Source organism: Haemaphysalis longicornis, unplaced genomic scaffold, assembly GCF_048455015.1.
Source record: "Haemaphysalis longicornis isolate Haplotype H1 unplaced genomic scaffold, Haemaphysalis longicornis Haplotype H1 scaffold_1, whole genome shotgun sequence".
In the NCBI taxonomy this organism is placed as follows: domain Eukaryota; kingdom Metazoa; phylum Arthropoda; class Arachnida; order Ixodida; family Ixodidae; genus Haemaphysalis; species Haemaphysalis longicornis.
In genome coordinates, this window is record NW_027526203.1 from 286,297,026 (window position 1) to 286,324,054 (window position 27,029).

General features: G+C 49.8%; 3 protein-coding genes and 1 long non-coding RNA gene across 4 annotated transcripts in view; 3 read left to right on the top strand and 1 right to left on the bottom strand.

The window, feature by feature from the left end:
* Positions 1 to 4,752: 4,752 nt before the first annotated feature.
* LOC144159103 (uncharacterized) lies at positions 4,753 to 11,500 on the top strand. The gene is made up of 5 exons (XM_077690391.1): positions 4,753 to 5,094; positions 5,137 to 5,676; positions 7,860 to 7,989; positions 10,174 to 10,727; positions 11,495 to 11,500. The coding sequence occupies exons 1-5, from the start codon at positions 4,753 to 4,755 to the stop codon at positions 11,498 to 11,500; spliced, it is 1,572 nt and encodes a 523-aa protein (XP_077546517.1).
* Positions 11,501 to 11,534: 34 nt separating this feature from the next.
* Positions 11,535 to 12,070, top strand: LOC144169865 (uncharacterized). Its single transcript, XR_013322532.1, has 3 exons — positions 11,535 to 11,683; positions 11,779 to 11,857; positions 11,965 to 12,070. It is a non-coding gene; the product is annotated as an uncharacterized LOC144169865 (long non-coding RNA).
* An 803-nt stretch (positions 12,071 to 12,873) lies between these two features.
* Positions 12,874 to 16,140, top strand: LOC144159112 (uncharacterized). Its single transcript, XM_077690404.1, has one exon. The coding sequence runs from the start codon at positions 12,874 to 12,876 to the stop codon at positions 16,138 to 16,140; it is 3,267 nt and encodes a 1,088-aa protein (XP_077546530.1).
* Positions 16,141 to 19,722: 3,582 nt separating this feature from the next.
* Positions 19,723 to 27,029, bottom strand: part of Nhe1 (Na[+]/H[+] hydrogen exchanger 1) — a 44,504-nt gene continuing 37,197 nt past the window's right edge. Inside the window, exon 16 of the mRNA XM_077679345.1 lies at positions 19,723 to 24,369. Within this exon, the coding sequence (XP_077535471.1) occupies positions 24,256 to 24,369 (114 nt within the window). The 3' untranslated portion in view covers positions 19,723 to 24,255. The remainder of the gene's footprint in view (positions 24,370 to 27,029) is intronic.

The window sequence follows — 27,029 nt, forward strand, 5'->3', positions numbered from 1 at the left end:
ATTTTTAAAAGTATCTTCTGCAACAAGGAGAAAACTGGAAATTTTTATCCTGCGAGACTTTCAATGTACTTTGGTCTAACATTTTTTGTAGAGCAGTCAAGTAAAGCAGGTATTGAAAAATAAATTTTAAATTCTGCAAAAACGCACTTTTTCCGCACATTCGGATGCAAATTTCGTGCCGTAGCAATCCTAGTAAAAATACGCGCAATAGTTCGCTTTGTAGACGGTATGTCCTACTTTATGTTCGCAAAAAATCAGAATTGTAAATTTTGTTTGAAGGGAGTAAACATTTTTTGAAGTTTGGTTCGCACGGGTTTGTTGTACGTTGCCTCCTATGGCTGCTTCCCTACCAACTACACCGATACCGCTGTTCACAGTGGGCACGCCGCGGGCGCTGCGGCTCTAACATGAATACTGACGATTACCACGAGCTGTTGTAGCCATGTCGAGCAATGAATGGTGTCACTTTTATTCCTGAAGTGTGTTTCCCGGGCATATGCAGCGATAGCACTCTCGTGCACTCATACTCCTTTGCTATTGGCGCGGTAGGCATTTGTAGTCGAGGCTACGCTTAGCGCTATACTGCAGGAACATTTGAAATAAGTGCCTGCCAGAGCAGGTGATACTTCTGTCATCACCGTCAGAAAACGTCACTAAAAAGTGCAGTATTAATAATAAACAAACTTTTTTCCAATGTTTTGTAATTTCCCTTTTCAGAGACTCCAATAAAGTAACATTAATTTATTAGGTCCGGTATGTCAGCACGACAAAAATTCGTGATCACCTGCTGTGTCAGAAGACGATAAAATATTCGTTATCGTCTGCTATGAGTCAAGGGTTCCTGAACGGCAACTTGAGCTTCGCTTTATTTTTTATTGTTGCTCTCGTTTCCTCAAGAACTGAGAAGTGTCGTTACAGCCCTAATTAATTATAGGACTTGAAACTGCGGCAGTGCGCCAATTTCATGAATTACACGACTACTGATTGAAACATTGCACGTACGGAATCACTAAGGACAGAAGTGGAATTAGATGCCTTCTGCTCATGAGAAGATGCAGCCGTGCTGAAGCTAGCAGGACGCGCGTAAGAATGGCAACTCATCTACTTCTTCGTCTTCGTTTTCTAGTTAATGAACAGTTGTGGCCGTTCATCTTAAAAGTTTCGTACGCGGTAATCTTCTGTTTTGATGCGGGAATAAAAGTGACACCATTCATTGCTCGACATGGCTACAACAGCTCGTGGTAAAGGTCAGTATTAATGTTAGAGCCGCAGCGCCCGCGGCGTGCCCACTGTGAACAGCAGTATCGGTGTAGTTGGTAGGGAAGCAGCCATAGGAGGCAACGTACAACAAACCCGTGCGAACCAAACTTCAAAAAATGTTTACTCCCTTCAAACAAAATTTACAATTCTGATTTTTTGCGAAAATAAAGTAGGACATGCCGTCTACAAAGCGAACTATTGCGCGTATTTTTACTAGGATTGCTACAGCACGAAATTTGCGTCCGAATGTGCGGAAAAAGTGCGTTTTTGCAGAATTTAAAATTTATTTTTCAATACCTGCTTTACTTGACTGCTCTACAAAAAAATGTTAGACCAAAGTACATCGAAAAGTCTCGCAGAATAAAAATTTCCAGTTTTCTCCTTGTTACGGAAGATACTTTTAAAAATTGTTAAAAAAGCACCATTTTAGCCTTATTCCGCCAGCAAAAACGAGGGTAAGATATGCTTTAATGGTATTCAATTTGAAATGACTATTGAGCCCATGAAACACACGTGTCATAACCAGATTTTCACCTTTGAATTTTATCTAGAATGGTCTAAATAAATTTACAAAGTTGGTGCAGTTTTCTCGGGAACCGCATCTTTAAAGGACTATTGCCTGGAAGAAAAATTTTTTTCGCGCGCCAAATTACAACCAGGGCTTTTAGGGAACGAGGCAATCAAGTACAAATTTTTTGAAAAATATCTGGGAGGGTCGAGCGCCACACCTGGGACGTTTGGCGTGGAATGACCCTTTAGGGAGGAGAACATCGAACACCACAAGACCAATGAGAGCAATAGGATTTCCCAAAACACCTTAACGGAACGGGCAGGTCCTTGGACTGGCACACCTCCCCCTGCTCTCATGAGGCCTCCCTCAGGACAAAACGAGAAACACGGGGACACCCACAACAGAGGAAGAACCATAGCACCCCCCCCACAAACAGAACTGCCCTATAGGATCACTCGAGCCCCAGGAAAACCTCTCCGAGTGGACTCCACCCAACCAAGCAGCAGAGGACACTACGAGTGTGACCTCTGCGGCCACACTAAAGGCTTTAATCAAAGTGATCCTCAACACCACCAGTGCTATGATGAAGTACATAGTGGACCTGCCCGAGGCTGAGGACATCGCACACCTGCTGCACCGCCTGCAGACAACACTCATGACTACAAGCATACAGGCAACACCGCAACATGCAGCAGAACCATAGCAAACAAATCCAACTTGCACAACCAGCTGCGATACCTTCAATTCTGCAATGGAATTGCAACGGGATGCGCCAACGTTTACCAGACCTGAAAACACAGCTGCGGCAAATGCCGTATGACATCTTGCTTATACAGGAGCCAAGAATGGAGGCATCTAAGCTACGGATCCCGGGGTACACAGCATACCAGAACAAACCTCAAGACAAGCTCCCTTGGGTAGCTATATTTGTGAGGAATGACGTAGACCACAGCTTCATCGACCTCTCCGGGCACTGCACAGACAATGCAGAGTTTGTGGGTGTGCGTGTAGTGAAAGGAAACAACTTCCTGACGCTGGTGTCCTCCTACATACATCCCAGGGGCCACTGGTACCCACAGGTACTTGCCCAGATCTCAGCATCCGAACCCGGAGAAATTATATTTGGAGGCGACTTCAACGCCCACAATCAACCTGGGGGGACAGCCGAACAACGAAGAGAGGACGGCATCTACAGCACATCATCGACCAAGCAGGCCTCCAAAATTGTGGATCAGGTGAGCTAACATTCTTCCGCCCAGGAGTGGAAGGAAGTGTCATCGACCTTACCCTTGCATCACCGACCCTCCGCATCAGGGCCACACCCCTACCAGATGGTTGGGAGAGTGACCACATGCCCATAATTATTGGACCGTCCCCCAAACCCCCAACCAAGAGGTGTAAGGTGATCGACTGGAGCAAGTACCGCTACCTGTTGACCCAACTCCAGGGAACGTAACTCACGTCTGAACACCTCGCTGCAGCTCTGGCATCAGCTACGAAGACAGTCAGTGTACCAGCACACCGACCAAACCCCGACATTCGCTGGTTGGAACTAAGAGTTAAGAGACGACAGGCGCAACGGAAGGCTCGACGGACACACACACAAGAAGACAATGTCAAGTTCCGCCAGCTAGATGGCCTCTTCAAGAGGTACACCCTAAAGCTGACGAGACAACAGTGGACCCTGCGATGCGAGTCGTTTGACGCCCCACGTGGTGCGACGCGTGCCTGGCACATGGCCCGAACACTGGCAAACAAACCAGGGCCGCAAAGACCCATATCGAGTCTGGCCATTGCCTTGGGCATCAGCACAGAGAGTGCAGTAAACATACTGGCAGACGTACTCCTTACCCGACCCTGCCCACCCCCAGTGGATGACCCACCGTACAGAGAATGGAATGTGTGGACGCCGACCGCAACAAGGACCATGACGGGAGGAAACGGTGACTTTGAGATGTGGGAGCTGGAACATGCCCTACGCACCTTGCCACGCAAAAAGACAGCTCCGGGACCCGATGGAGTTACTGCAGCAGCCCTACGAAACATTGATCCCAAACTACGACCAGCCCTGCTCGAGATGCTGAACAGGGCATGGCGAGACGCAGCACTGCCGAGTAGCTGGCAGACCGCAAAGGTGGTCCCTCTTCTTAAGCCAGGCAAGCCAGCATCTGAACCAACATCGTACCGCCCAATTGCCTTAACATCTTGCATCGGCAAACTGTTGGAAAGGATGGTGCATCGCAGGCTCTCACATCACCTCGAGACAACAGAGGCACTCCCAGACTGTTTTTATGGCTTTCGACGACACCGCTGTACGGCTGACGCCATCGCCGACATTGCCACAACCCTTGAAGAGGGCAAAAAGAAGAGCTGGACGACGGGTGTCGCGCTTTTGGACGTCGCACGTGCCTTTGACGCAGTGAGACACGACAAGATCCTTGTTGCACTGCGCCAGTGCGGAGTCACGGGACGGATGCTGCGCTACATCGAGGCATTCCTGACAGGCCGAACTGCCAGCGTTTCCACGTCAGGAGAAACAAGCCACCTAAAGTGCCTCACGTGTGGAGTCCCACAAGGCAGCGTGCTGTCTCCCCTCCTGTTTAGCGTAGCACTTGCCGCCCCCCCCACAGGCCATCCAGATATCGAACAACAAACGCCTCAAGACCCAGGTACAACTGGCAGTGTACGCTGACGACATCGCACTGTGGTCAAGCGCCCGCCGAACTCAGCGCCTCACCGTTCAGACGCAACTACAAAAAGCTCTGAAAAACACCCGTCACTTCCTTGCTACACTTGGCCTAAAACTATCAGCAAGCAAATTGGTTGTATTGTGTGCAGCCCCCCGTCAAACACATAAGTTCCAACTGGAACTACACTTGGGAGGCATACCAATCCCAGTGCGAAGTAGAGCCACTTACCTAGGCATCACATTGGACGACAAAGCCACATGGAAACCCGCTGTCAACAATGTCCTCAAGGCCATGGCGAAACACAGCAACATTCTCCGGATGCTTGGGGGACAGAGTCATGGTACATCACAAAGACTTCTGCTCCAGCTTTACAAGGGACTCGTACTGGCACGACCCCTATATGCCCTACCGCTCCTACATCTCGACCAGCGGTCATGGGTGCGCCTCGAACGAGCACAGCGGAGGGCTCTTCGTATCTGTCTTGGGGTGCCGCCGACAGCCTCATCACGGCACACGCTCAATGAGACAGGCGTGAACACGGTCCAAAATGCGGCAACTGAGCGAGCCCTCCACCACCTCGTCCGCATCGCGGAGACACCTGGTGCAATGAACCCGAAGGGGCTCTGGAGTCGCGTGAAGGGCAGACAGAACTCATAACTGGGTAAACTGACTGGCCTTCTCCACCAAATTGCTGGAGAACCAGTGACATTGCGATCCCCGCCACCACCAGACGAAAGACCGCTTCGAGTGGAAATGGAAGCAGGGCTACGTCGACCAAAACGAGAGCTCCCCACCATGGCCGCACGTCAGCTTGCCGAAGGGCATCTAGGCGACAATTACAAAGGCTGGCACCGGGTCTACACTGATGGCTCGGTAGACCCTTTACTGCGGATGGCGGCAGCAGCGGCAGTGACAGGCGGCGAGGAAGAACGTGTAGCAGAACGCCTTTCGTTCTATTCTTCCTCAACAACTGCCCAGCTGGCTGAGGTGTTCGCGAGTCGGGGTCCGAGGCAAAACTGTTTATTGGAGCCAAGCGTACAGTATACGTTGAGAGCGAGTGGGTCTCGAGAGAAGAGAGAGAAGCGAGAACATAAAGAGGGCAAAGACCCGAGCGTGCCAGCGGCGGGCTGTAACACGAGACGCGGCGTCGAGGCGCCCGTAGAGTTCACGCAAACGGAGTGGCAGTATGCAGGTTCGGGGCTGCAGTCTGCGGGTACATAACACCCCTCCCCCATTGCTAAATAGACACACTACACGTAGTCCTGAAGATGCGAGGGGAACCTACGCTCGCGAGTGGAGCGGCGGGGAATGCCCGGCACTGAGCGTCCCGGAGAAGTGTCTGGAGATCCGTTGGTGTTATCCGTTTCGGAGCGGCCGTACGCGCTTGCAGGTGCATCGCTAGATGGGTCTGCATTGGCTGTTGTGTCTGATTCACTGAAGAAATCTGGGAGATGTGCCGCAGGATCAGACCTGTGGTCTTGGAATTCGGGTAGGTTGTGGTTTCGCTTTCGAAGGTGGTCCACATGTCTTCGCCAAAGCACACCATCTGAAAGGCGGACTTCATAGGAAAGAGGTCCTTTTCTTTAACAAACGATAGCGGGAAGCCATCGTGGTCCGGAGGAAAAGTTTCTGGCGAACACGGAGTCACTCGGTGAAAAAGTGCGAGTTGTTCGGACGGAGCTCTTCTGTCTGGGTTGATCCTGATCGGTATTGATGCCTTCCTGGGAATCAGGGTGCAAGCAATCGAGAGCGGACTTGAGCTGGCGACAGAAAAGTAACTCGGCTGGGCTCTTTCCTGTAGCTGTGCATGGTAGCATGTGTTGTTGAAACAGGAAGCGAGTGAGAGAGAGTTCAACGTCCTTTCCCTTCAACTTCTTCAGGTATTTCTTGGTCTCTTGAACAAAACGTTCCGCTTGTCCGTTTGAAGAAGGGTGGTACGGGGCTACCAAAGCTTGGCGTATCCTGTTTCTTGCTAGGAACTGTCGAAATTCGGCAGATGTAAATGCAGAACCATTGTCAGAGACGACAACGTCTGGAAGTCCATGCGTAGCGAACAGCTTCCTTAGCTCACGGATTACATTGGCTGCTGAAGTATTCGATACAATGATGACTTCGAGCCATTTCGAGTACGAGTCGACGACTATGAGGAATAGCTTTCCTTGAAACGGTCCGGCGAAATCGACATGAAGCCTGGACCATGGCCTCGTAGCTTGTTCCCAAGGGTGGATTTCAGCGCGGGGCGGAGCATTTCTCGACTCTTGGCATACTTGACAGGAGCGAACTAGGCACTCAATGGCGCTGTCAAGCTTAGGCCACCAAACGTAGCCTCGTGCGAGTCCTTTCATGCGTACAATTCCTGGGTGCGATGAATGCAGCAGCTGGAGTACTTCGGCGCGAAGTGCAGGTGGAATCACCACACGACAGCCCCACAATATGCAATCGCGGTAGCTGGACAATTCGTCGCGGCGCACGAAGTAGGGTCGAAACTGGTCGTCGACTTTCTCTGGCCACCCAGTGCGGATCCATTTGATCACTCGAGAGAGCACAGGATCTTTCTTCGTCAACTGAGCGATCTTCGCTGCGTCTGCGAAAGCCTCCGGTGGGTTTTCGAGCAGCAGGACGTCTCCCATAACCGGACTCTCAGCATCCGTTGACGGAAGCGGCAGGCGGCTGAACAAATCCGCATTGCCCATTTGTCGTCCTGGTCTGTAAATGAGCTCATAGTCGTACTGAGCAAGCAGAAGGTTCCAACGAAGCATTCGCGGTGAAAGCACGTTAGGCATTGGGCGGCTGTGGTGCAGAAGACCTAGGAGCGGCTTGTGATCTGTGTACACCTTGAAATGTCTCCCATAGAGAAAGTGGTGGAACTTCTTGATCCCAGAAATGACGGCCAAAGCCTCTCGATCCGTTTGGGAGTAGTTCCGTTCCGTCGTAGTCAGAGTACGGGAACCAAATGCAATAGGTGCTTCTTGTCCAGATGAGTCTTCATGGCTAAGGACAAATCCTATTCCATAGGGAGATGCATCGCAGGCAAGCGTGAGCGGCTTGTGCAAGTCGTAGTGCACCAAAACATTCGATGCTTGTACGAGCTCTTTGGCGCGCTTAAAAGCGTTGGTTTCTTCTTGGCGCCATCTCCAGGGTTGATTCTTTTCGAGGAGACGATGAAGTGGTTCAAGAATATGCGCAGCACCACGCAGGAACAAATTCAACAGTCCGAGGAAAGACTGTAGTTGCTGTTTGTTCTTAGGCTGCGGTGCATTCTTGAGAGCCTCAACCTTCTCTTCCGTTGGGTGAATACCAGTTGCGTCTATGCGATATCCAAGGAAGGTCACTTCCGACGTCCCAAAAGTGCATTTATCTTGGTTGAGACGTATGTTGTCATCCTTGATGCGTTTCAGCACGGATCGCAGGCGTTCGTTGTGCTCTTTAGCATCTCGGCCTCCAACAATGATATCGTCGAGGTAGACGTGAACTCCTGGAAGCCCAACAAGGAGTTCTTCCATGTAGCGCTGGAATATGGCTACGGCAGTTGACACTCCGAATGGTAGGCGAGTGACTCTGAACAGTCCTCGGTGAGTGTTCACTGTGAGAAGGTCAGCTGTTTCGTCGTCTACAGCGAGCTGCTGGTATGCTTGGTTTAGGTCAAGCTGTGAGAAGACTGTGCTGCCAGCAAGGTTTGAGAAAAGCTGGTCTGCTGTTGGAAGCGGATAAGTCTCAGACTTGATCGCTTGATTCACAGTGCTTTTGTAGTCTCCACACATTCTGATCTTGCCATTCTTCTTGACGACTCCGAGCACGGGAGTAGCCCAGCGTGATGAACGCACCGGCTGGTAGACACCTTCCTGAACGAGGGCGTCAATGGCATCGTCTGCTCGCGATTGGAGAGCCACGGGGATTTGTCGAGCTTTTCGGAACACTGGAGTAGCTCCCGCGTTGACCTCTATGCGCACAGGAGGCCCCTTGCTCTTTCCCAGTCCTTCAGCGAAAACCTCGGGGAATTCAGAGATTGCTGTTGACCTGGTAAGTGGAGCTTCGCTTCCGGGAACGTAGTTTATTCCGCAGAGTGAGATCCCCAAAGCAGGAAACCAGTCTCTTCCCAGCAGGCTAGTGCCAGATCCACGCACAACAAAGAGGCGAAGGCGGGCGCACTTTGCTTTGTGCGAGACTGTCACTTCCAGGAATCCCAGAATCGCTAGTTGCTCTTTTGTGTAAGAACGAAGTTGCAGAGAACTGGGGTGAATCTCTTGCCTTGGTAGACCAAGCTTATCCATGGTTCTCTCACTGATGATGCTGCAGGCAGCTCCGGAATCGACTTCCATGGACAGTGGCATATTGTTGATGCGCACGTCCACACAGAAGGCAGGCGAAGTTCGGTTCACTATGGCGGACTTGGGCGTTCCATTCGTAGGCTCGTCGGAGTACGAATCAGCAGCAGTGACAGGGTTGACGCCCTCAACTGGGTCACAGGACTCCGAAACGTGGTGGTTGCGTCCACGATGTTGCGACTTTTTCTTGTGTCCCTTGCGATGACCGGATTTTGAAGCTTGCTTTTCTTTTGCTGCTTTCTTCCGACACGCTTTCTCGAGATGCCCCTCGTTGCCGCAGAAGTGGCAGACAGCTGAACGGTATGAGCAAGTTTGTGCGTCATGCTCACCAGTACAACGCCAACACGGTTGCTTAGGAGAAGCGGGTCCTTTTGCACCGTGGCGCTTACCGCTGTTTTGTAGTTGGTTGGCATCAACCACAGAGTTAGCCTTTGAGCGTCGCAGTTCTTCAGTCTTGGCGGCTGCTTCCTCCGCTGCACGAGCCAGTAAGATGGCCTTGGTTAGCTTAAGGTCTGGTTCGGCGAGGAGACGCCTCTGAATTGTCTCGTCGCGAAGGCCACAAACCAGGCGATCACACAGAAGACGATCCAACCAGTCCTCAAAGTCACAGTAGCGAGCCAACTGTCGAAGCGCTGCAAGGAAATCTTGCACGGATTCACCAGGGAGCTGGTCGCGCTTGTTAAACCTGAAGCGTTCCATCGTGACATTCGGCTTCCGATGAAATGTCCGTTTAGCTTCGCGATGATGTCCTTGAACGGCGTTTCTGACGGTGCCTTAGGTGCGCAAAGCGAGCGCAGCAGAGCATACGCGTCGACACCGCATACACTGCACAGCAAAGCGCGCTTCTTGTCGTCCGACGTAATGTCGTGGGCTTGGAAGAAGAATTCCAGGCGTTCCAGGTAGACAGGCCAGGAAGAAGGCTCGGCCGGAGAGAATTCGCCGATGGTGGCTGGAGGCAGCATGGTTGCCATTGTCGACGGCTGGTGCTTGAAGAGCGGGGCTCTTTGGGCGCTGGAGCGGATCCAGGGAGTTTTGCTAACGCAGTCAGAGCGGGCTGAAGCTGCGTGCTTGGGACCGCGGCGATCCCATCCTCGTCGCCAGTGAGGTGTTCGCGAGTCGGGGTCCGAGGCAAAACTGTTTATTGGAGCCAAGCGTACAGTATACGTTGAGAGCGAGTGGGTCTCGAGAGAAGAGAGAGAAGCGAGAACATAAAGAGGGCAAAGACCCGAGCGTGCCAGCGGCGGGCTGTAACACGAGACGCGGCGTCGAGGCGCCCGTAGAGTTCACGCAAACGGAGTGGCAGTATGCAGGTTCGGGGCTGCAGTCTGCGGGTACATAACACTGGCGGCACTCAGTCTGGGCCTGGGTCTGCTTGAACGGCGCGCAGCTGACCCAGAGAGGGTCGTCTTTCTATGTGACTCTAAAGCCGCACTGGGCCACTTGCGGAACCCAGATCGGGCACCCGGGCTCGCTAAGAGCATAGTGGTAAGGGCAGGCCAGCTACAGCGGCAAGACTGGGACCTCGCATACCAATGGTTGCCCGCACACTGCGGCATATTGGGGAATGAAACGGCGGACAGAATGGCAGCAGAGGCCCTAAAAGGCGCAGGCAGCCAAAACCCCACTGTCCTACCCTTCGAAGACGCGCGCCTGCTGATCAGCCGTACAATCGCCCTAAAACATCCAGAACTGGAGATAGGGCCCCTCCCGGCCCGAGTCCCGGACGGCATATCCAGGCAAGCCGCCGCCGTCCTGCACCGGCTCAGAACTGGCAGCGCCCGGACACCAGCGGCCCGGGCCCAGTGGCAGCAAGGCAAGAGCGGCAACTGCACAAGTTGTAACGTGTTGGCAGACGCCGAGCACCTGTTGCTGCACTGTGCCGTCTACAAGGAAGAACGAAGTGCTCTACAGGCGAGCTACCGCCGTTTGGGCGGCGACTCGGTAACGTTGGAGCCGCTACTGCGCCCAAGGCTGCCGCGACACTCTACAGACAGGGCTCTGAGGGCACTGGCCTCTTTCGTGGTTCAGACGGGCCTGTGCGACAACATATTGCCGCGAACCATACATTGGGTTTGTTTATTTGTGTTTTGCTTTTACCGCCCGGCTGCGCCGGTCTGTGTTATCTCTGCGCCAAGGGAAGCGCGTGTTCCATTCTTTCTTTCTGTGCCGCATGTGTTATCTGTCGTGATAGGGAGAGCATTCCGATCTAACGTGAACAGCCCAGAATAATCTTCGTGGATCTACTATGTTCTCGATGCGAATCGACGTTTCGAGAACCACGCGCGCCGAAAGATAAAAAGCCTGCAGTGCGGACGCCGGAGCATTCGATTCGACGACACTCGCCTGTGCAAGTCACTTTGTTGACCGCTGCTTCGCCGCCTCTGTATTCTTTTGAGTTGTTAGGGGAGCACAAGTTCGCTCCAATAAACGTGTTTCTCATTCAAGACAACTGCATCGTCCTTGTCTTCGCGACAATATGAACGTTTGCCCGAAAACTGAACGATCGCGAACAACTGTGTACAGCATGTACAGCGTGTACAGCCATCGCCTCCTTTGGCCCTCCTCCTTTCTCATTTCCCTCCCTCCCCCAACCCCCATCACAACGGTGACTTGCGGGCCGACAGCCGCGCACCCTATCGTTGTGTTTCTACATTTATATCGAAAAAAATAAAGCATTCTCTCTCTCTCTCGTGGTGCTGGCGGTGTAGGTGTAGGCGTGTTGGTCGGTTGCACACGCAGTCTTCTGACTGTGCATTGCATTGGAAATGTAAAGTGGTCTGCAAGAGTGTGAGAAGTGGCGACGATGATGTCGCACACCCATAGCAGTGTGTTTCAAGATGCATCTTTACGCTGAACGCCGCTAAGCCTCGCACCGAAGGAAGAGTGCCTCTGTTTATGTAACATAGCTGGTTCAGTTTTCCTTGCCATTTTCACTCCTCATAGCGTGAGCGGTATTATTAAGAATTAATTTGTCTGCCTAAATGTATTTCAGGGCTGTTCATGTTACGATTGACGGGTTCACGACATCGCCACGCAACGGAGTTCGCCATGCATGGGACGTTGTTGAAGAGGTGAGCTCATGCCACTCAACATTTCAGTGCCGTTTTAATGCGCGAAACTGCGGTTTATTATAAACTTAACCCATGCATTGTTCGCTTTTGCCACTCACTTTGTGAAGGTCCAGCCAGCCTGCGGCGAGCGGAGCACGGCATGGACAATGGCCTGTGGAAAATTGCTAAAGGACGAACTGTCTGCATGCTGTGTATACAAACAGAGCAATAAAGATATTCATCCATTCCAAGAGTTCTATTTGTGATACAGGTAACCAACGCACTGCAGCGGCAGCTCAGATGGAGTGGCTGCAGCAATGGGATAGAACTGATAGAACCAACTAAAAGTGCAACAAGTTGGTGGCCAATGGGAAGACCTATTGGCTTTCCAATTGGTCGGCCAATAGGTCACCCAATTGGCCGGCCAATAGGTCGCCCAAATGGCCGGCCAATGGGAACGCCAATGGGTGCCTAATACATTATTGGCCGACCAATTGGCTGACCAATTGGCCGACCCATTGGAATTCCAATTGGTCGGCCAATGGTTTTTTTTCGCTGGGCGTGTGTTCACGCCTCAAGTGGGGAGCACAGATGCCGAGTTCGTGAAGCCGGTTGTCGTGGGTTCTAGAGTGTGCTAACGCGGTCCGCTTTGAGAGAGATGTGAAAAGCTGCGGACAAAACAATCCGGGCCTGCCAGTTATGGAGAACTCTCAGCAGAAAAATCAGAAATCCATGTGAGGTGCAACAGCTGCAGGTCTCTGACGAAGGAAGAGGGGGCCGCCAGCTGCTGTTTCTCCAGCTTTTTTCTTTTTTTTTTTTTCACCTTCCCCCACGATAGGCCTCCTGCGCTGCCCAGGGGGCGCTGCGGAAGCGGCTACCGGCCACCATTCCCACAGGGCTTCATGTCTACACAGCAGATGCCTGCAGACTGGCGCCTGTTCCACATGGTGGGAGACTTCGTCCGGCAGCACCTAGGTCGGGCAGGGTACCAGCGCGCATAGGTGTACGCCGGCCGCGCGGCCACCAACGTGGGCAGGATGGTATCAGGGTGGGGTTCCCGCGAGCTCAAATGGACTGAGCTTTACCGCACACTGCGAGAAGATGACATCTCCCTGTTTGCGGTGGCGGAGACGCACCTCCGTGAGCTGGAGGAGCCACCTGCTCACTCCGACTGGTGTTGGGCGGGATGCAACAGAGCCGGTCAGGGGCGCAAGGGTGGTGGGATAGGCTTCCTGTGGCGGCGGGACCTGCAGTGGCGACGCCAAGAAGGTGCATGCAGTGATCACCTGTGGGTGTTTGGGGACTTGAGGGGCATCCCAGTGGCAGTGTGTGTGGTGTACCTGGCAGTGAACACCAAGCACCGTGATGAAAACGTGCAGTCGCTGGAGTGCGTTCGCAGGGATGCCCGCCAGTGGGCAACGGACAGGGAACTCATCATCCTTGGTGACTTCAACGGGCACCTCAGTGAATTAGACGGCCACACTGACTTTAACGGGAGGCTGGTGTTAGGGTTGGCCGAGGACATGCAGCTCAGCATTCTTAACCTAGATCAGCGGTGTGTGGGCCAAGTCACCTGGTGTGCACGAGGAAGCACCACTACCATCGACTATGCACTGATCTCACACGGTCTGGACAGTGCCTGTAGGATGTGCACGGTAGATGAGGAGGGCTTAAGGAGTGTGGGGAGCGACCATAACCGCCTGTGCCTGCAGTTTGGGGCTGCAGGGTTCCGGAAAAGAAAACCACAGCGGAAGGACAGAGGCAAGTACCTGCCCAGCGCTGCAGTGGGGAAGGTCTGTGAAGATTTTGAGGTTAGCCCACGCAGACATGCGGCTACATCTTACGAAGACTTTGTACAGGCCTTAAGGGAGGTCATTGAGCGCCACATGGTGCAGGACAGAAGGTCGGACGAGGCCAGGAAGAACCCATGGTGGGATGAGGAGGTGGAGACGGCATGGAGAGAGCGCCGTAGAGCAAACCGAGCTCACCGGCTTGCCATCAAGACTGGGTGTGCCGAGGCGGTCCCAGCTATGTGGGCTCAATACATTGAGCTGAAACGCAAGGTGCAGGCATTGGTGCAGGCGAAGTTGGCCGAGCACAACATGAGCCTCTTTCGGTCACTACACTCGGATGGCAAATCTACCGCCCAGAGGTTCTGGAGGTATGTCACGTCGTTGGACAGGCCAGCCCCCCCTCCGTGCCAGCTTCGGGATGTGGCATCTGGACGCTCTATCCTCAACCTGAAGGAGCACCTCACCGAGCACTTCACTCGTGTATTTCAGGACCCCGATCCTTCAGCTGACCTGTGTGGTGGGCAGAAAGAGGACATACCACCTGACTCGACCTCGGCCAGGTCAAGGGAGGAGAGCACACATTATGCCTTCTCAGGGTTGTCGGTGGACCGGGCCTTAGCACAGCTGCGGGCTCGAACAGCCATGGGCTTAGACAGTCTGTCAGCCCGGCTGCTAAAAAATCTCGGGCCTGTTGCAAGAGAACAGTTGGCAGACCTGTTCACAGGCATCATTGAGGGAGCTCCAATCCCAGAGGACTGGCGTTTGGGCAGGATCACCCTCGTCCCGAAACAGGGTGGCAACCCTGCACACCTGGGCGACCACCGGCCACTCACCGTCACTAGTGTTGTGTACCGCCTGTTCACGAGCATCCTTAAGGACTGGCTGAGCGGGTGGGTCGAGGCACACAACCTCCTGACAGAGTTGCAGAACGGATTTCGTCGGGGGCGCAGACTGGACGACAACTTGTTTGTGCTCACTCAGTGTACAGAAATAGCCAGGAAGGAAGGACGCTCCCTGTTGTGCTGCTTCTTAGATGTGGAGAAAGCATACGACTCGGTACCCCATGCCCTTCTCTTCAAGCGTCTGGCACGTATGGGTATCCCAGGGGCCATACTGGACACCATACAACGCCTGTACGAGGGAAATTCAGTGGTGGTGAAGTTTGGTGGCGTGCAGTCTGAACGGATCCCAGTGGCCAAGGGACTCCGGCAGGGGTGTCCACTTTCACCCCTGCTTTACATACTGTATGCAGCTGACATTGAGCGGGAGCTGCTAAAATCAGGCTTAGGCTTTGGCCTAAGATTTAGCACCAGGGGCATAGATGACAGCTGCAGACTTCCGGGTCTGGCCTTCGCATCTGACTTGGTCGTTATGGCAGAAAGCTCATCAGAGCTCCAAGTGCTGCTGGACATCTGCCATGCCGAGGTCACAAAGCTGGGCCTACGGTTCAACACCAAGAAGACTGCAGTTGTCCGCCTTGCTGGTGGACAAAACGCAAACAGTACGCTCTCGCTGGCCGGAAAACCCCTCACCACTCAGGCATCATACAAGTACCTGGGTGTGTGGCTGGGAATGGACGAGAACCTGTACAGTGAGCAGGAGGAGAAGCTCCGGCAATCAGCACTGCGAGCCCAAGGGATCCTCAGACGCCGGGTGCTGTGGGGCTGCAACCGCTTCACTATGGTACGCGAGTTGTGGAAGCTCGTCCACGTACCAGCCCTGACGTTTGCCAACGCCGTGGTCTGCCTGTCATCGGAGACTAGGGAATGGCTGGAGCGACGCCAGCGTGAGGTGGGCCGCACGGCAGTCGGCTGTCATGGCACCGTAGCCAACGAAGCTGTGCAGGGCGATGTGGGGTGGTCCTCGTTTGAAGCGAGGGAAGCTTCCAGCAAGCTTGTCTATAAGGGCCGCCTGCTTTTTATGAGCCGTGAACGCTGGGCGCGCCGAGTCTTCGAGTACCTGTCGGCGACGTGCCTGCGCACCAAGTGGACGCGTCGAATGTACAGGCTGGAACAAAAGTATGGACTCTCCCGAAAGCCTGTCGAGGCGAACTCGGCAACCTTGTGGACACGAGAAGTGCGGCTGCGAGTTTGTGCGGCAGAAGAGGAGGAGTGGCGCCGCAGCTGCTCCGAAAAATCTTCTTTGGCCCTCTACAGAGCCCACAAATGTGCGATCAGCTCGGTCCGGCTGTATGACAACAGCCTGGGCAGCACGCTCCTTTTTGAGGCTCGAGCGGGGGCACTTCGTACGCGAGTTCGACAGAAGAGGCTGGACGATTCGGTGGAGGATGTCCTGTGTCGTGCGTGTGTGCATGAGGAGGAAACGATGGAACATGTGGTCCTCCAGTGTGATCAGCTTGGACCAGACCGCAAGGGCGTGGGGAGCGATGGCAACACTCCTCTGCATGTTGCTCTTGGGTTTGAGGAGGGTGGCTCGGTGGACATGCGCGCTGTGGCGCGGACAAAGTGCCGCCTTGAAATGTGGAAGAGGGCGACCCTTGGCACACAGTAGTATGGGTCATAGTGTGGCGTGGGACTAGGACGGTGGGTTCGGGTTCTTCGGCCACTGGGCCTTCACGGGTCCTGAGTTCTTGTATATAGAGTGCGTGCGTAGTGTTAAACTTTTTTTTTTTTTTGGTTAGGGTCGAGACCTCTCACCCGCCCGCTGCAAAGGGTACAACCGCAATATCATCATCATCATCATCATCATCACCGGGCAGTACTTCCGGGTAGTACAAAGCTGCGCGGGTCCCATAGGATCCCGTGTTGACAGAAGCAAAATGAGCTCGACGCTCCCGATTATTTTGTGACGTGGTCACTAGCTCATCCCCGACGCGTCCGATCTATTTCGGCGATCAACTTGGCATTAGGGGAAAAAGCTTTGCAGCGCTAAACACGTTTACAGCGCCGACGAAAGTGCCGGGACCGTGACGCGGCGTCTGCTACTCGCAGGTTCACCGATCGATGGTCGTACGAAGTGGAATTTTAAGTGAAATTTCTAGTTTGAACTAGTACTCTAGGTGACAAAGACTTCTCAAAAACAGCCGATCAAAAAAGAAGAGTGACGCAATCGGCGATGATCGCGCTTTGAAAAAGCCAGCGAGTCCGGCGGACCGCAGGCTCGCCTGCTGCGGTGCGCCGTTTTGCGTATTTGTTTTGCGTATTTGTTTTGCGATTGCGATTTCGGAATCTGTTTTGCGATTCCGAAATTAGTGGCCGTAAAACAAAGTGGTCGGGCGAACTAAGAGGTCGCTCGCTTTCCTTGTTTGCTCTCACTTTGCTTAATTACGCTCTCGCAGCATACATTTCCAGTACGCACTTAATAGCCTATAGAATGAGGGTCAGCAATGGCCGAGTTCCATGCAGCCGACACGGTGGAGGGCTGGACGGCAAATCGGGTGGGAGGAGGAGGAGGAGGGGGGGCTTTGAATGAAAGAGAAAAAATTCAGCGAATTTTTAAAAATATTTGACAATAATCTGGTGAAGTGTGAAGAAGATGGGGGGGGGGGGGGGGGGGGCAATTCAACTGGAGGACGCCAATTCTTTGTTCTTGTGTCGCTGTCTAACTCCATTTGAAGTCAAAACTGGCGTGTCGGCGTTCAGATTCGATGACCCCTGCACTAGAAAACCAACACAGTCATATGATCGTATGTAAATATTCGGGCCCCCGCACCGTACATGCGGCTGTGTTGTGTTATGCTGTGTTATATATGTGATGATATAGAAGTACACATCTCTGCAGGCAGCGGGCGTGTGATTTGGTGCATGTTTTGCGTCCTTTAATAGCGCTTAATTTGTTTATTTGGCGCTATTGCCCCACTACTCGCTATATGTATACATGTACCCTGCCGTTCGTAAATCGTGTGGCGTAAAACGTTACGCAAGAATCATTTAGTTTGCGAAAATACGAAACAAAATTTCCACTCGTTTCAAAGGCGGTGCCAGGCCAGCAGTGTCAACTGAGACGGCTTCGCAATTCTTGCGTTCGCTTGCATGCTCCCGCTGAAGCAACCTTTTGATCGTTACCTCAGGATATAGGATGAGCAGCGGTCCGTGTTTATGCTACTCGTGAACTTTCCTTTGTCGACCGCACGCAAGAAGAAAAAACTGTAACTGTCGTCAAACAGTTAAACCACCCGACCTGGCGATACTGTCCCACGCCGCGACCACCGCGACAGCTCGCTCAAAAGAAAGCCGATAAATCGGCTTCTTTTAGCAGATATTATTTTGTCTAGCCTCTGCAACTACTTTAAGGGTTATTTCATACAGTATGCAGTCATTTAAACACGCCACAAAGCGCCACAACCAACTTTCACTCTGGCTTGTAATTGAAAACACATGGAGGGCGGCGAGGGTCGTCTGCTTTTGTACTACCCAGAGGCGTCGGCCGCTAGGGGCGCTGCATGTCGCCAAAACTCCAGCGCAGGAGGCCTATTAGCATATCATCAGAGAAAATTGGCTTTCCTGCAGTGCATTTTCGATGCAACATACGCCATCAGTGAGATATAGAAAGCTTTGCTTTTAAAAAATACAAACAAAAATGTACAGCTTGAGACTGTCACGGAACTAATCCTCCGTAGAAAGGGGCGCACTGCACAGTACTACAGACGTTCTGCTCTTCATCCTCCGTTGGGGAAAGGTGTGGAATAGCACATGGGCTTACTTTCTGGGGCTTCCTATCTAATAATGGGTGCTAGCTTTGTTACACTGTTATCTGTACCTAAGTCATTTACAATAATCATAATCTTATAGGGGCGAAGCCCCTTAGGGGCTGGGGCTGTTGGCGTCTCCTGTCGTCATTGTCGTTTCATGTAGTCACCGTACTAAAACACCGGAAACTCATTTACGCCTCGCACTTGAACGTAACGCATACTAAAAAACACCAGGACACTCGTTTACGCCTCGCGCTAGTGAGCTCTGTGCTTATAAAGACAAGGGACTTTTAGAGCAAAGCTGTAAACCTCTACTCCCCAACAGTTTCATCTCGGTTGGCAAAAACGCCTAGGCACCAAGAATACACTGATACACTGCATGCTTTGCCCCTCCTCAGATTTCACGTTAGTGAAGATGGCCCGGGATTTTTTTGAGCATTCCTTGAGTAGACTTCTTTGAAATAGGTTTCCTTGAGTTTAAAAGGGCCATGAAGACAAAATACAAGTTTGTTTTATTCGAAAGATTTCGTGTTTTATAGTGTCCCCCGTGCTTGTCCAGATGCAAACGATGTTTTATTCACTGAGAAATTAATCAATTTACGTTAAAATTTTGATTTTCCCACTAAGTCGTGTGTTTTCGTCCTCTGCAATGACATCACAGGAACCGACCGCTCTGCAGCCGATTGGAAAGCCTTGTTTACCGTTAGTGAACCTAGATGGCACCACCATACCGTGGCATGCCGTTTTCTGTCTCTGCTTTGTTTATGACCATATTTGAACCTGGCTTGTTTTTGTTCAGGGAGAAAATAATCGTTTTGTGAAACAGAGTGCTCGCTCGATAAATATGGTCACATAAGACACCGTTGCTTGCGTCAATCGGCCAGTGTCGTCTGAGAAAACCCCAAGCCCCGCAGTCCTGTGCAGCTAAACCAAGCATAGTTCGCGCAGTACCAACAGCAATACGCATCGGTACTTCTATGTTTACGTGTGCTTTCGTAACTTCCACTGTCAGTCCCACCATTCTTACTGCTTTAAAAAGAATGTGGCCTAAATTTAAGTGCAAACAGCCCGTTCGGCAAGCTTATAAGCTCTGCCTAATTTGCGTTTGCTTTTGCCGGCCTCCGCCAATCGCAGAGCTGGCTGGTATGACATCATAGGTTCTGTTGCGGGAAATGAGCGAGTGGGTCGCATGGCCTTTCCATTTTTTCCTAATTATACAGCTTATTTGAGCGAAGTTTACATTGAAAGTGGTGGCAGCATGATTATAACGAGGAAATCTTTTGAATGAACCAAACTTGTGTTTTGTCTTCATGGCTCCTTTAAGGAAAAAAAAACATTGGCTGTGCAACTTTGTCATGAACAAAAAAGGCTTCAAACCTTTCCACCAGCCTGGTATAAATAATGTGTTAATGTAATGTGTGAGTGCATAATAAATTCGCAAATAAAAAGGTAACACACGCTTTAATCAAGCACATCTACTAGATCACAGAAGCAGCAAATCATTTGCTTATGCTGCAGCACATTCATAACAGCACCTTTGTCACACATAGGCTTGGTTGTTGCACAAGTCTTCCCATACTATGTATAGTATAAAAAGGGTTGACTCTAATTCAGATAGGCTAATTTCATGTAATCAGATAAACATACTGTAGCTGAGACAGCACAGTTTTGATGCTAAATCTTTTTCTTTTCCATGCTGTTCTCATATACTGAGCGAGTCACCAGACCAGAGGACAAAAGCTCATACAGAATGGCACATCAACACACGATCCCTACAAACGTAACAAGAAACCTTCAACAAGCTGCAACTTAAGTAAATATACAACCTATACAGCTGCCACCCCTAAGGGATGAATGCAGCATGGTGTAAAACCGTCAAAACACACTGGTATAGTTCATTTTAATGAAAGTTTTGCGAATTAAGCATCATAACACTTTGTGGCATGCAACACCGCCACATTGTCATTGGGTAAAAGACGTATGCAAATAGGACGCACATTTTGTTTACACACAGCTTACATGACTTGACATTTGTGGCTTTTTTCCCCCTTTCGTCAACAGTATGAATCGACCACTTTATAAGAAAAATTATGCTTTCGATACAATTTCATAGTTGCTTTGTTTTGCAGCAAAGAAACCACTGTAATACACTTGACGCAATGAATTCGAGAGATAGGCAAAGTACATTAGTTGCCCTCAAGCCCCATGGTTGCCCCTGGAATGTCAGCAGCATTACTTTGAGAGCTGGATCTGCCATAGGTGGACCCCAAAAGAAGGTCATGTTTCTGCTCGGCATAACTTAATAGCTAACATGCTATTGGCAAAAGTAATTCACCTTGCACAAAACAAAGGCTATAGTCACATACAACCATGCCACAATGCAAGCATGCCGAAGATGCTTCACCACCAAGCGTGCATTAAAAAAGGAACGTTGGGCTCTTGCTAGCAATGCATACGTTTCATGGCGCTCCTATAAGCTCTTGTCCAAGATATGGCGACGAGATAACTATGGAGGTATAAAGTGCAGTCTGGCTGCCCTTTGCCACAAGGACAGCCCCATTTTTGGGCAACTTTTTCATGTGGCCTAAAAGTTTGAGTTGGAGCTTTTGCATGTTTACAGAAAGTAATAGCACAACTTGACACACAGGTGCTGGCTTGAAAACTTGAAATGCACACTCTAGCGGGACCACTACAAGGTCAAGTTACACAGGTGACACGTACTGGGCTGGAGTAAGCGTATCACGTAGGCGTTGCTTCACTAAGAGGTCATTCTACAAAAATGACATTTATAATGCAACAAGTCAAGCAAGTGCCACCATGATGCCACCCACATACTGACTCTCACATGTCCTCAAGACAAAGTTGCAAAAGACCTTTAAGAACAAAAAGTTTACAGCCCTATAGAAGCCAGCCGACTTTGACAAGCTGTAATACCCTGATTGTTTTTAGATCCCTTAAATCACAGAAATGAAATGCTGCAGTCTTGGCACGTTCTTTTCCTGACTTCTAGTGTCAGCACTAGGAAGGCTGTACTAAGCAAAATGGAACAAAGGCACTTCGATGCTCTCAAACACAACATGTACCTTGCGTACACATGTAAAGAAAAAAAGCAAGCAGGACTTGTAACCATGAATGGTTGCTTTACCTTTTATAATACTATTTTTGACTTTTCTTTAATTCTTAGGGTACTCACTTCAGCACAACACTTTCAGAAGCCTATGCTAGCTGATTTACCTAATTATCCAAGGTTAACTGAGTCATTCGGTTAGCCACATCGATTAATGTACACCCATATACCTCTCATAAAGTGGCACAATGCCCCATCTCACAAGAGCTTTTCTAATGTGTCAACGCTCCAGCAGACTTAATGAGAAATACTGTGCATTACTCGTCGGGTCACGATAATTATTTTTCAAGTACTTGGAGGTGGAAAAAATGCATCTACACATTCCACACACTGCAAGCAAAAAAGTGGCTGTGTGATCGCACATAAGTGGTTTAAATTGGTTTTTACTATTAGAACAATTAGCATGCAAAGATGTGTTGTGATCAATGAGCAAGTTAAACTTTGCAAAGCCACGATGCTTCAGTGAATGTTTGGAGTGTTGCCATGAGCCCTCCCCCAATAAAAAGACACTTGCAAGGTGTGCTGCTTGAAACATTTGAAAAATCTCCGCATGATCAACGAATGAATGAAGCTGAAACATTCCACTTCTACCAAATCTCTTTTATACGTCCTCTAAAATGGGCACTTGTCTGCATCGATACCCTTGCTTCGGTGAACTGGTATAAAAAAGTAAAGTTGCTGGCTAGCAAGTACCTTGCATATTTACTCACATAATAAAAACATCCCCCCCCCCCTCCCCCCCCTGAAAATTTGGTGCCTGTGTTCCTTATGCGCCGAAAGTCTTTGTACACACTTTTTTCTCTTCCTGCAATATCAATCTTAAAACTGCTCTTGCACGCATTGAAACTGCCTCGTCAGACCTTGTACGATTGCCGCTAAATGAACTGATGCAAACGCCAACATCTGGCAACAGCCTTTACTGTGCACTACAACCCACTCAAATGCAAATGCTGAGTTCTCTTTACTATAGACTGGGTTGCACACTTGACCCCACTAGCCAAAGGTCAGGCACAACAATGGGAGGTGTCCAAGAGGATAACGGGTGCCTCACACAGCAGAAGCAAGGGCATTTAAGACACAGCATTTGTATAAAGCAAGCTGCAGCAGCTTGAGAGTTCAAACAGCACAACCTTTGGCCGCACTTTTCTGATCGAAAGAAAGAAGTGTGTGCATTATGCAAGGGAAAAAAAAAACACGGGGTGGGGGGGTTTTGATGACTAGTGTAGGGTGTGCATTTGTTATGCCAATGTGTTCATTATGCAAGTAACAAGAGCTACAATGCTTCCCATTCCCCTTGCTCACACATATTAAACCCAAGACCTGCACAGAATTCTGGCGGGTCCCACTTGTGTTTTCTTTAAAATGTGCAACTTCTTACAAAAGTAAACAAATAAAGCCTTGCATTTCTGAACTCGCGACAGAAGAAGTTATTGAATGTGTAAGCTCCTTGCGGCTACTGGCATGATACTTTTAAAGCCTGCATGCAAGCGATGAAGCAAGAAAGAAGAAAGTGGGGTGAGCGGTGCACGCCAGCACAGCTAAACAATGTGGCATCAAGAATAGATATGCACAATACCACCCCCTGTGTCCTCCTCAGCCTACGTCAAGAAGTGGTGAAGGTGCATATGTCACTGCCCGTGTACCAAAATGCCCATGTGAATTTCATGTCAAACTTTTTGCACCTCTTCAGAAGGGGAAACACCTTTAAAAGCCTGTACTGTTGAAAATGCAAGCGTGCACTGGGATCCAGTTGCACCCAACCATTAACCTGTGGCAACCAGCACATCCAAAACATCTGTACGAATTGAGTACTGCGCGCGTGCCTGCTTTCTTGTTGTCAGTGCTTCCTGACACACTGATGCGAGGTGTTTATGACTGCTCTCCTGATTTCAGACAACTGGTCATGAGCACACTCAAGGCCACAGTAAGAAAGGCGTACATCAAGCAATATATTTCTAGAAGTCACAGTGTTTCAGTGCATTATGTATCTGCCTAGAGTCCTGAGGCTTTGTAAAATATTACATACTCAATAAAGGTAATGAAGTAATGTAATATCCTTAACATTCAATAAAATGAGCAAAATATCCTTAACACACAATGTGTCATTAGGGGACAAAAATAATTTTTGGGATATTGTAGTTTCATTCTCGCTCTTTGTTCAATTTATTAGTCGTGCCCTCACTTACGTAGCCCAGCTATGAGTTTACATATAATAAAGGGGGACAATTCCAAGCCCTCAAAACAACACCTTAGCTCACTATATAATCCTGCTTCCCCTAAAAAGCCTCAACTGTATGCTTACAGTAATTTTATCTTTTAGATAAATAAATCCATTACTTGTTACCCTACCTTGATCAGACCATCAGCATGAAGGTGCCCCTCTGATCGTTGAAGGCAAAAAAAAATCTCTCGTCTTATTAAAAAATTGAAGATGAAACCACTACGTTGGTCGTCTACAATACAAAGCATCGTTACAAAGGCTCACGATGTCACCTACAGAATTAAACATGCGGTGTAGTTACTGGCTCCTTTGCCATGGCCCCCACCAGTGCTGCACCATCGGCCACGTGACCACGTCTTTTGTTTTGTTCAAGAAAACTGCAACCGGGCACGGCTCGAGCTGACAGCGTGAGCCAGCGTCTTTTCCTCTACATTGTGCCTTTGCTGTGTTTCGTGCCCCTCGTGCCAACGAGGGCAGTCTTGCGGAGGTGTGGTGCTCCACAGATCCGGCGAGTTTCAGCCTTCTATGCTCATGCACAAAGAACTCTGAGGGACACCTCCTGATACACGGCATAACAAACAGCAAATAAGAATGCGTTTGCACACCCACTAAGAAATGGTGTGGACACTAAACGCCATTGATCTCAGAATCTTCATTTTCACTTTCATCAATGGGAGCTCGGATAGCTTGGTACCACTGGTTGGTCAGGTCGGTCATTTGGATCTTGCCGTCTTGCACCTCCTGCACAAAGCCAAAGCAGAATGCGTTAAAGGCATCCATCTGACTGGTCATAACACATTCCAACGAGGCGATCTGGAAATAATGTAACGAGTGCTTGGATACTCTGAAAGCATTCAGCCTGAGTACCTTGCGGCCTTGCCACGAGGACTCGTCGTTGAAGAATAGATATACAAGAAAAAGAAAAATTCAATGCATTCTTGTTAGTAGTTCAAGACAGACTTGGATTGGAGAGGTACCACTATAGATCTATGCATCTGAATAACCCGCAACTTCAATGCACCAGCAATAAATTGACAGAAACGAAGCCAGGATTGTGCACGGTACTTTTTCTCATCGAAATGCAGGGCTGTACAAGCCCTCTCCTGACACGCAAACAAAGCTTGGTTATGCATAGAACACCAGTTGAAGGTAGTGCCACACAGGTGCATTGCACGGTTTCACTGCATATATATAGTTAAAAACATGCTATTGCACCTACAAAAATGCCAAATGAATAGAAAGGATCAATTTTGGATGTGGCAGTGCATCTAGCCTACGCATTTGAAGGAAATTCTCGGAACAAGAAAAGCTTAAATGACACCTTTAATGCACGCAGTTGAAATAAAATGCATCATCCCATTTCCCTGTGCTGGCGGAACCAACCTTCAGATAGTGTTCTGTGAGGGCTATTGCTCAAGACAGAAAACCAAAGTGTCCCACAGGGGGAGCAGCAGGAAGAAAGGAGGACTAGAGATTGCCGAATTGCAGCACTTATTACACTAGTAAGGGAAACAACCAATAGTTTCTGTTGGGTGCAGCACTAAGCATGATGTAAGAACAGCAGCTTAGTCAAACCAACGCATTGCAAAATATCACGTGACCCGTTTCATTTGCACTTGGACTGGAACAGATCCTTATTAACTGGCTATGGTGTACAAAAGCTGGAACGAAATGGTTGACTGAGCTAGGCAGTGCAGTAGCAAGCAGCGCCTCCACTGCAGCTACTCTGTCACTTTCGGACTTCTTACACAGAAACGAAAAAATGCTCACGCCCATTCGATTCCTAATCTTTGCGTTCCTGGACTTTTGACTCATGATGTGCTGGCTTATCTCTGCACAGCCTCAATAAGAAAGTGGAAAACAAGCCTTTAAAAACAAGACAACTGGTTATTCCAAGATTTACCAGACTTTTAACCTTTCCTACGGCATAGCTGTCCAGCGAACGTTGGGTGCAATTGCAACAGCAGTAGTTGGCTGGCGTTTTCCAAGATCTACTGTCTCATGACAGGTAACAGCATACCTCTGCAAAACTGGGCGCCACTCACTCACACTCACACAGAAAAATATATTTGTCCTCACGGACTCACTCGCACTCACGCTCACCACTCGCCGTGGCCACTCGCACTCACTTGCGCTCAAGCTCACCACTCCCCATAACCACTCGCACTCCCTCATGCTCACCACTCGCCGTCACCACTCGCACTCACTCGCGCTCGTGCTCACCACTCGTCGTCTCCCCTCGCATGGGAGTGTGTGCAGCAGACCCTCCATGAGTCATGAAACCGAACAGTATTAGTGCATTACGGCGTCAGAAGGCCATCCAAATTATATCTCTAAATCAACACTCCACCAGAGAATTCAAGGGTGCCCATACCAGGAGCTCAGTGATGACATACTTCCGAAGCTAAAAGCAATCCCGCCATTAACAACCATCCCAGCTAGCGGCTCCTGCAACGAATAGCCAGCAGCGAGTACAAGCATAAAAGTGGCGCTCACCACGGTGAGCCCCGCAAAATGGCGCGAGTGCACTCGCGAGTGGTGAACGGGGCTCCCTGCGAGTTGCGCTCGCACTCGCCAGTCTAAAACGATGGCTAGGCTCTCACCACTCACTCATGAGTGGTGAGTGGGGGTGTGTGAGTGCACCTGTGAGTGAGTCTGCCGACCTATGGGTAGCAGTAGCTGCACAGTGAGACTTAAAACAAAATAAAAAGGACTGCATCGTAAAAATATTGCTTCATAGAAGGTTCTCCCTTTTTGGCCAATGAAAATTGTACATTCACAAGTTATTAGCAAAGGTTTGGAGCACAGTACAAATGAACAACTTCATGACCATTACGTCACTTAAATCTCATTCTTAATTTGAAAGCAAAAACAAAAAATCTGCAGAAATTAAGAGCATTGTCTACTAATGCATAGCATCCTTATGCCGCTTGCCTAGGATGCGAGTTTTTTACAGACAGATTTGGCAATGAGTAGCTAAATAAGTTCGGTTATTGTATTGTTTTCAAGTTTCCTTTTGTTTCTTTTCTCCAGTGGTGTAAATTTACACCATTATAGTGATTGATTGCTTTTTTTCAGTAATTATGTATTTTTCCGCAGACGCAAGGCACGGTGCAGGGTTAGCCCGTTTTCTCATTCCTATTTCCAATGTTCTTTTCCAGGACTTTTTAGTTTAGCGGCCATTTTTCGGAATAGATGACCAAGTTGGATATTTTTGATTTCGTCAATTCATTTTTTGTAAAATTTTCATTTTCACTATTTTTCTTAATTTCTGGTTTTTCAAAATTCTGTTCAGCCAATTATCTCCATTTATGCTATTATCATGATCAAATGTGTTACTTCCACCAATTATGCATTTTTGTGAAAGCGCAGGGCATTACACGGTCACGGCTGTGAAGGTA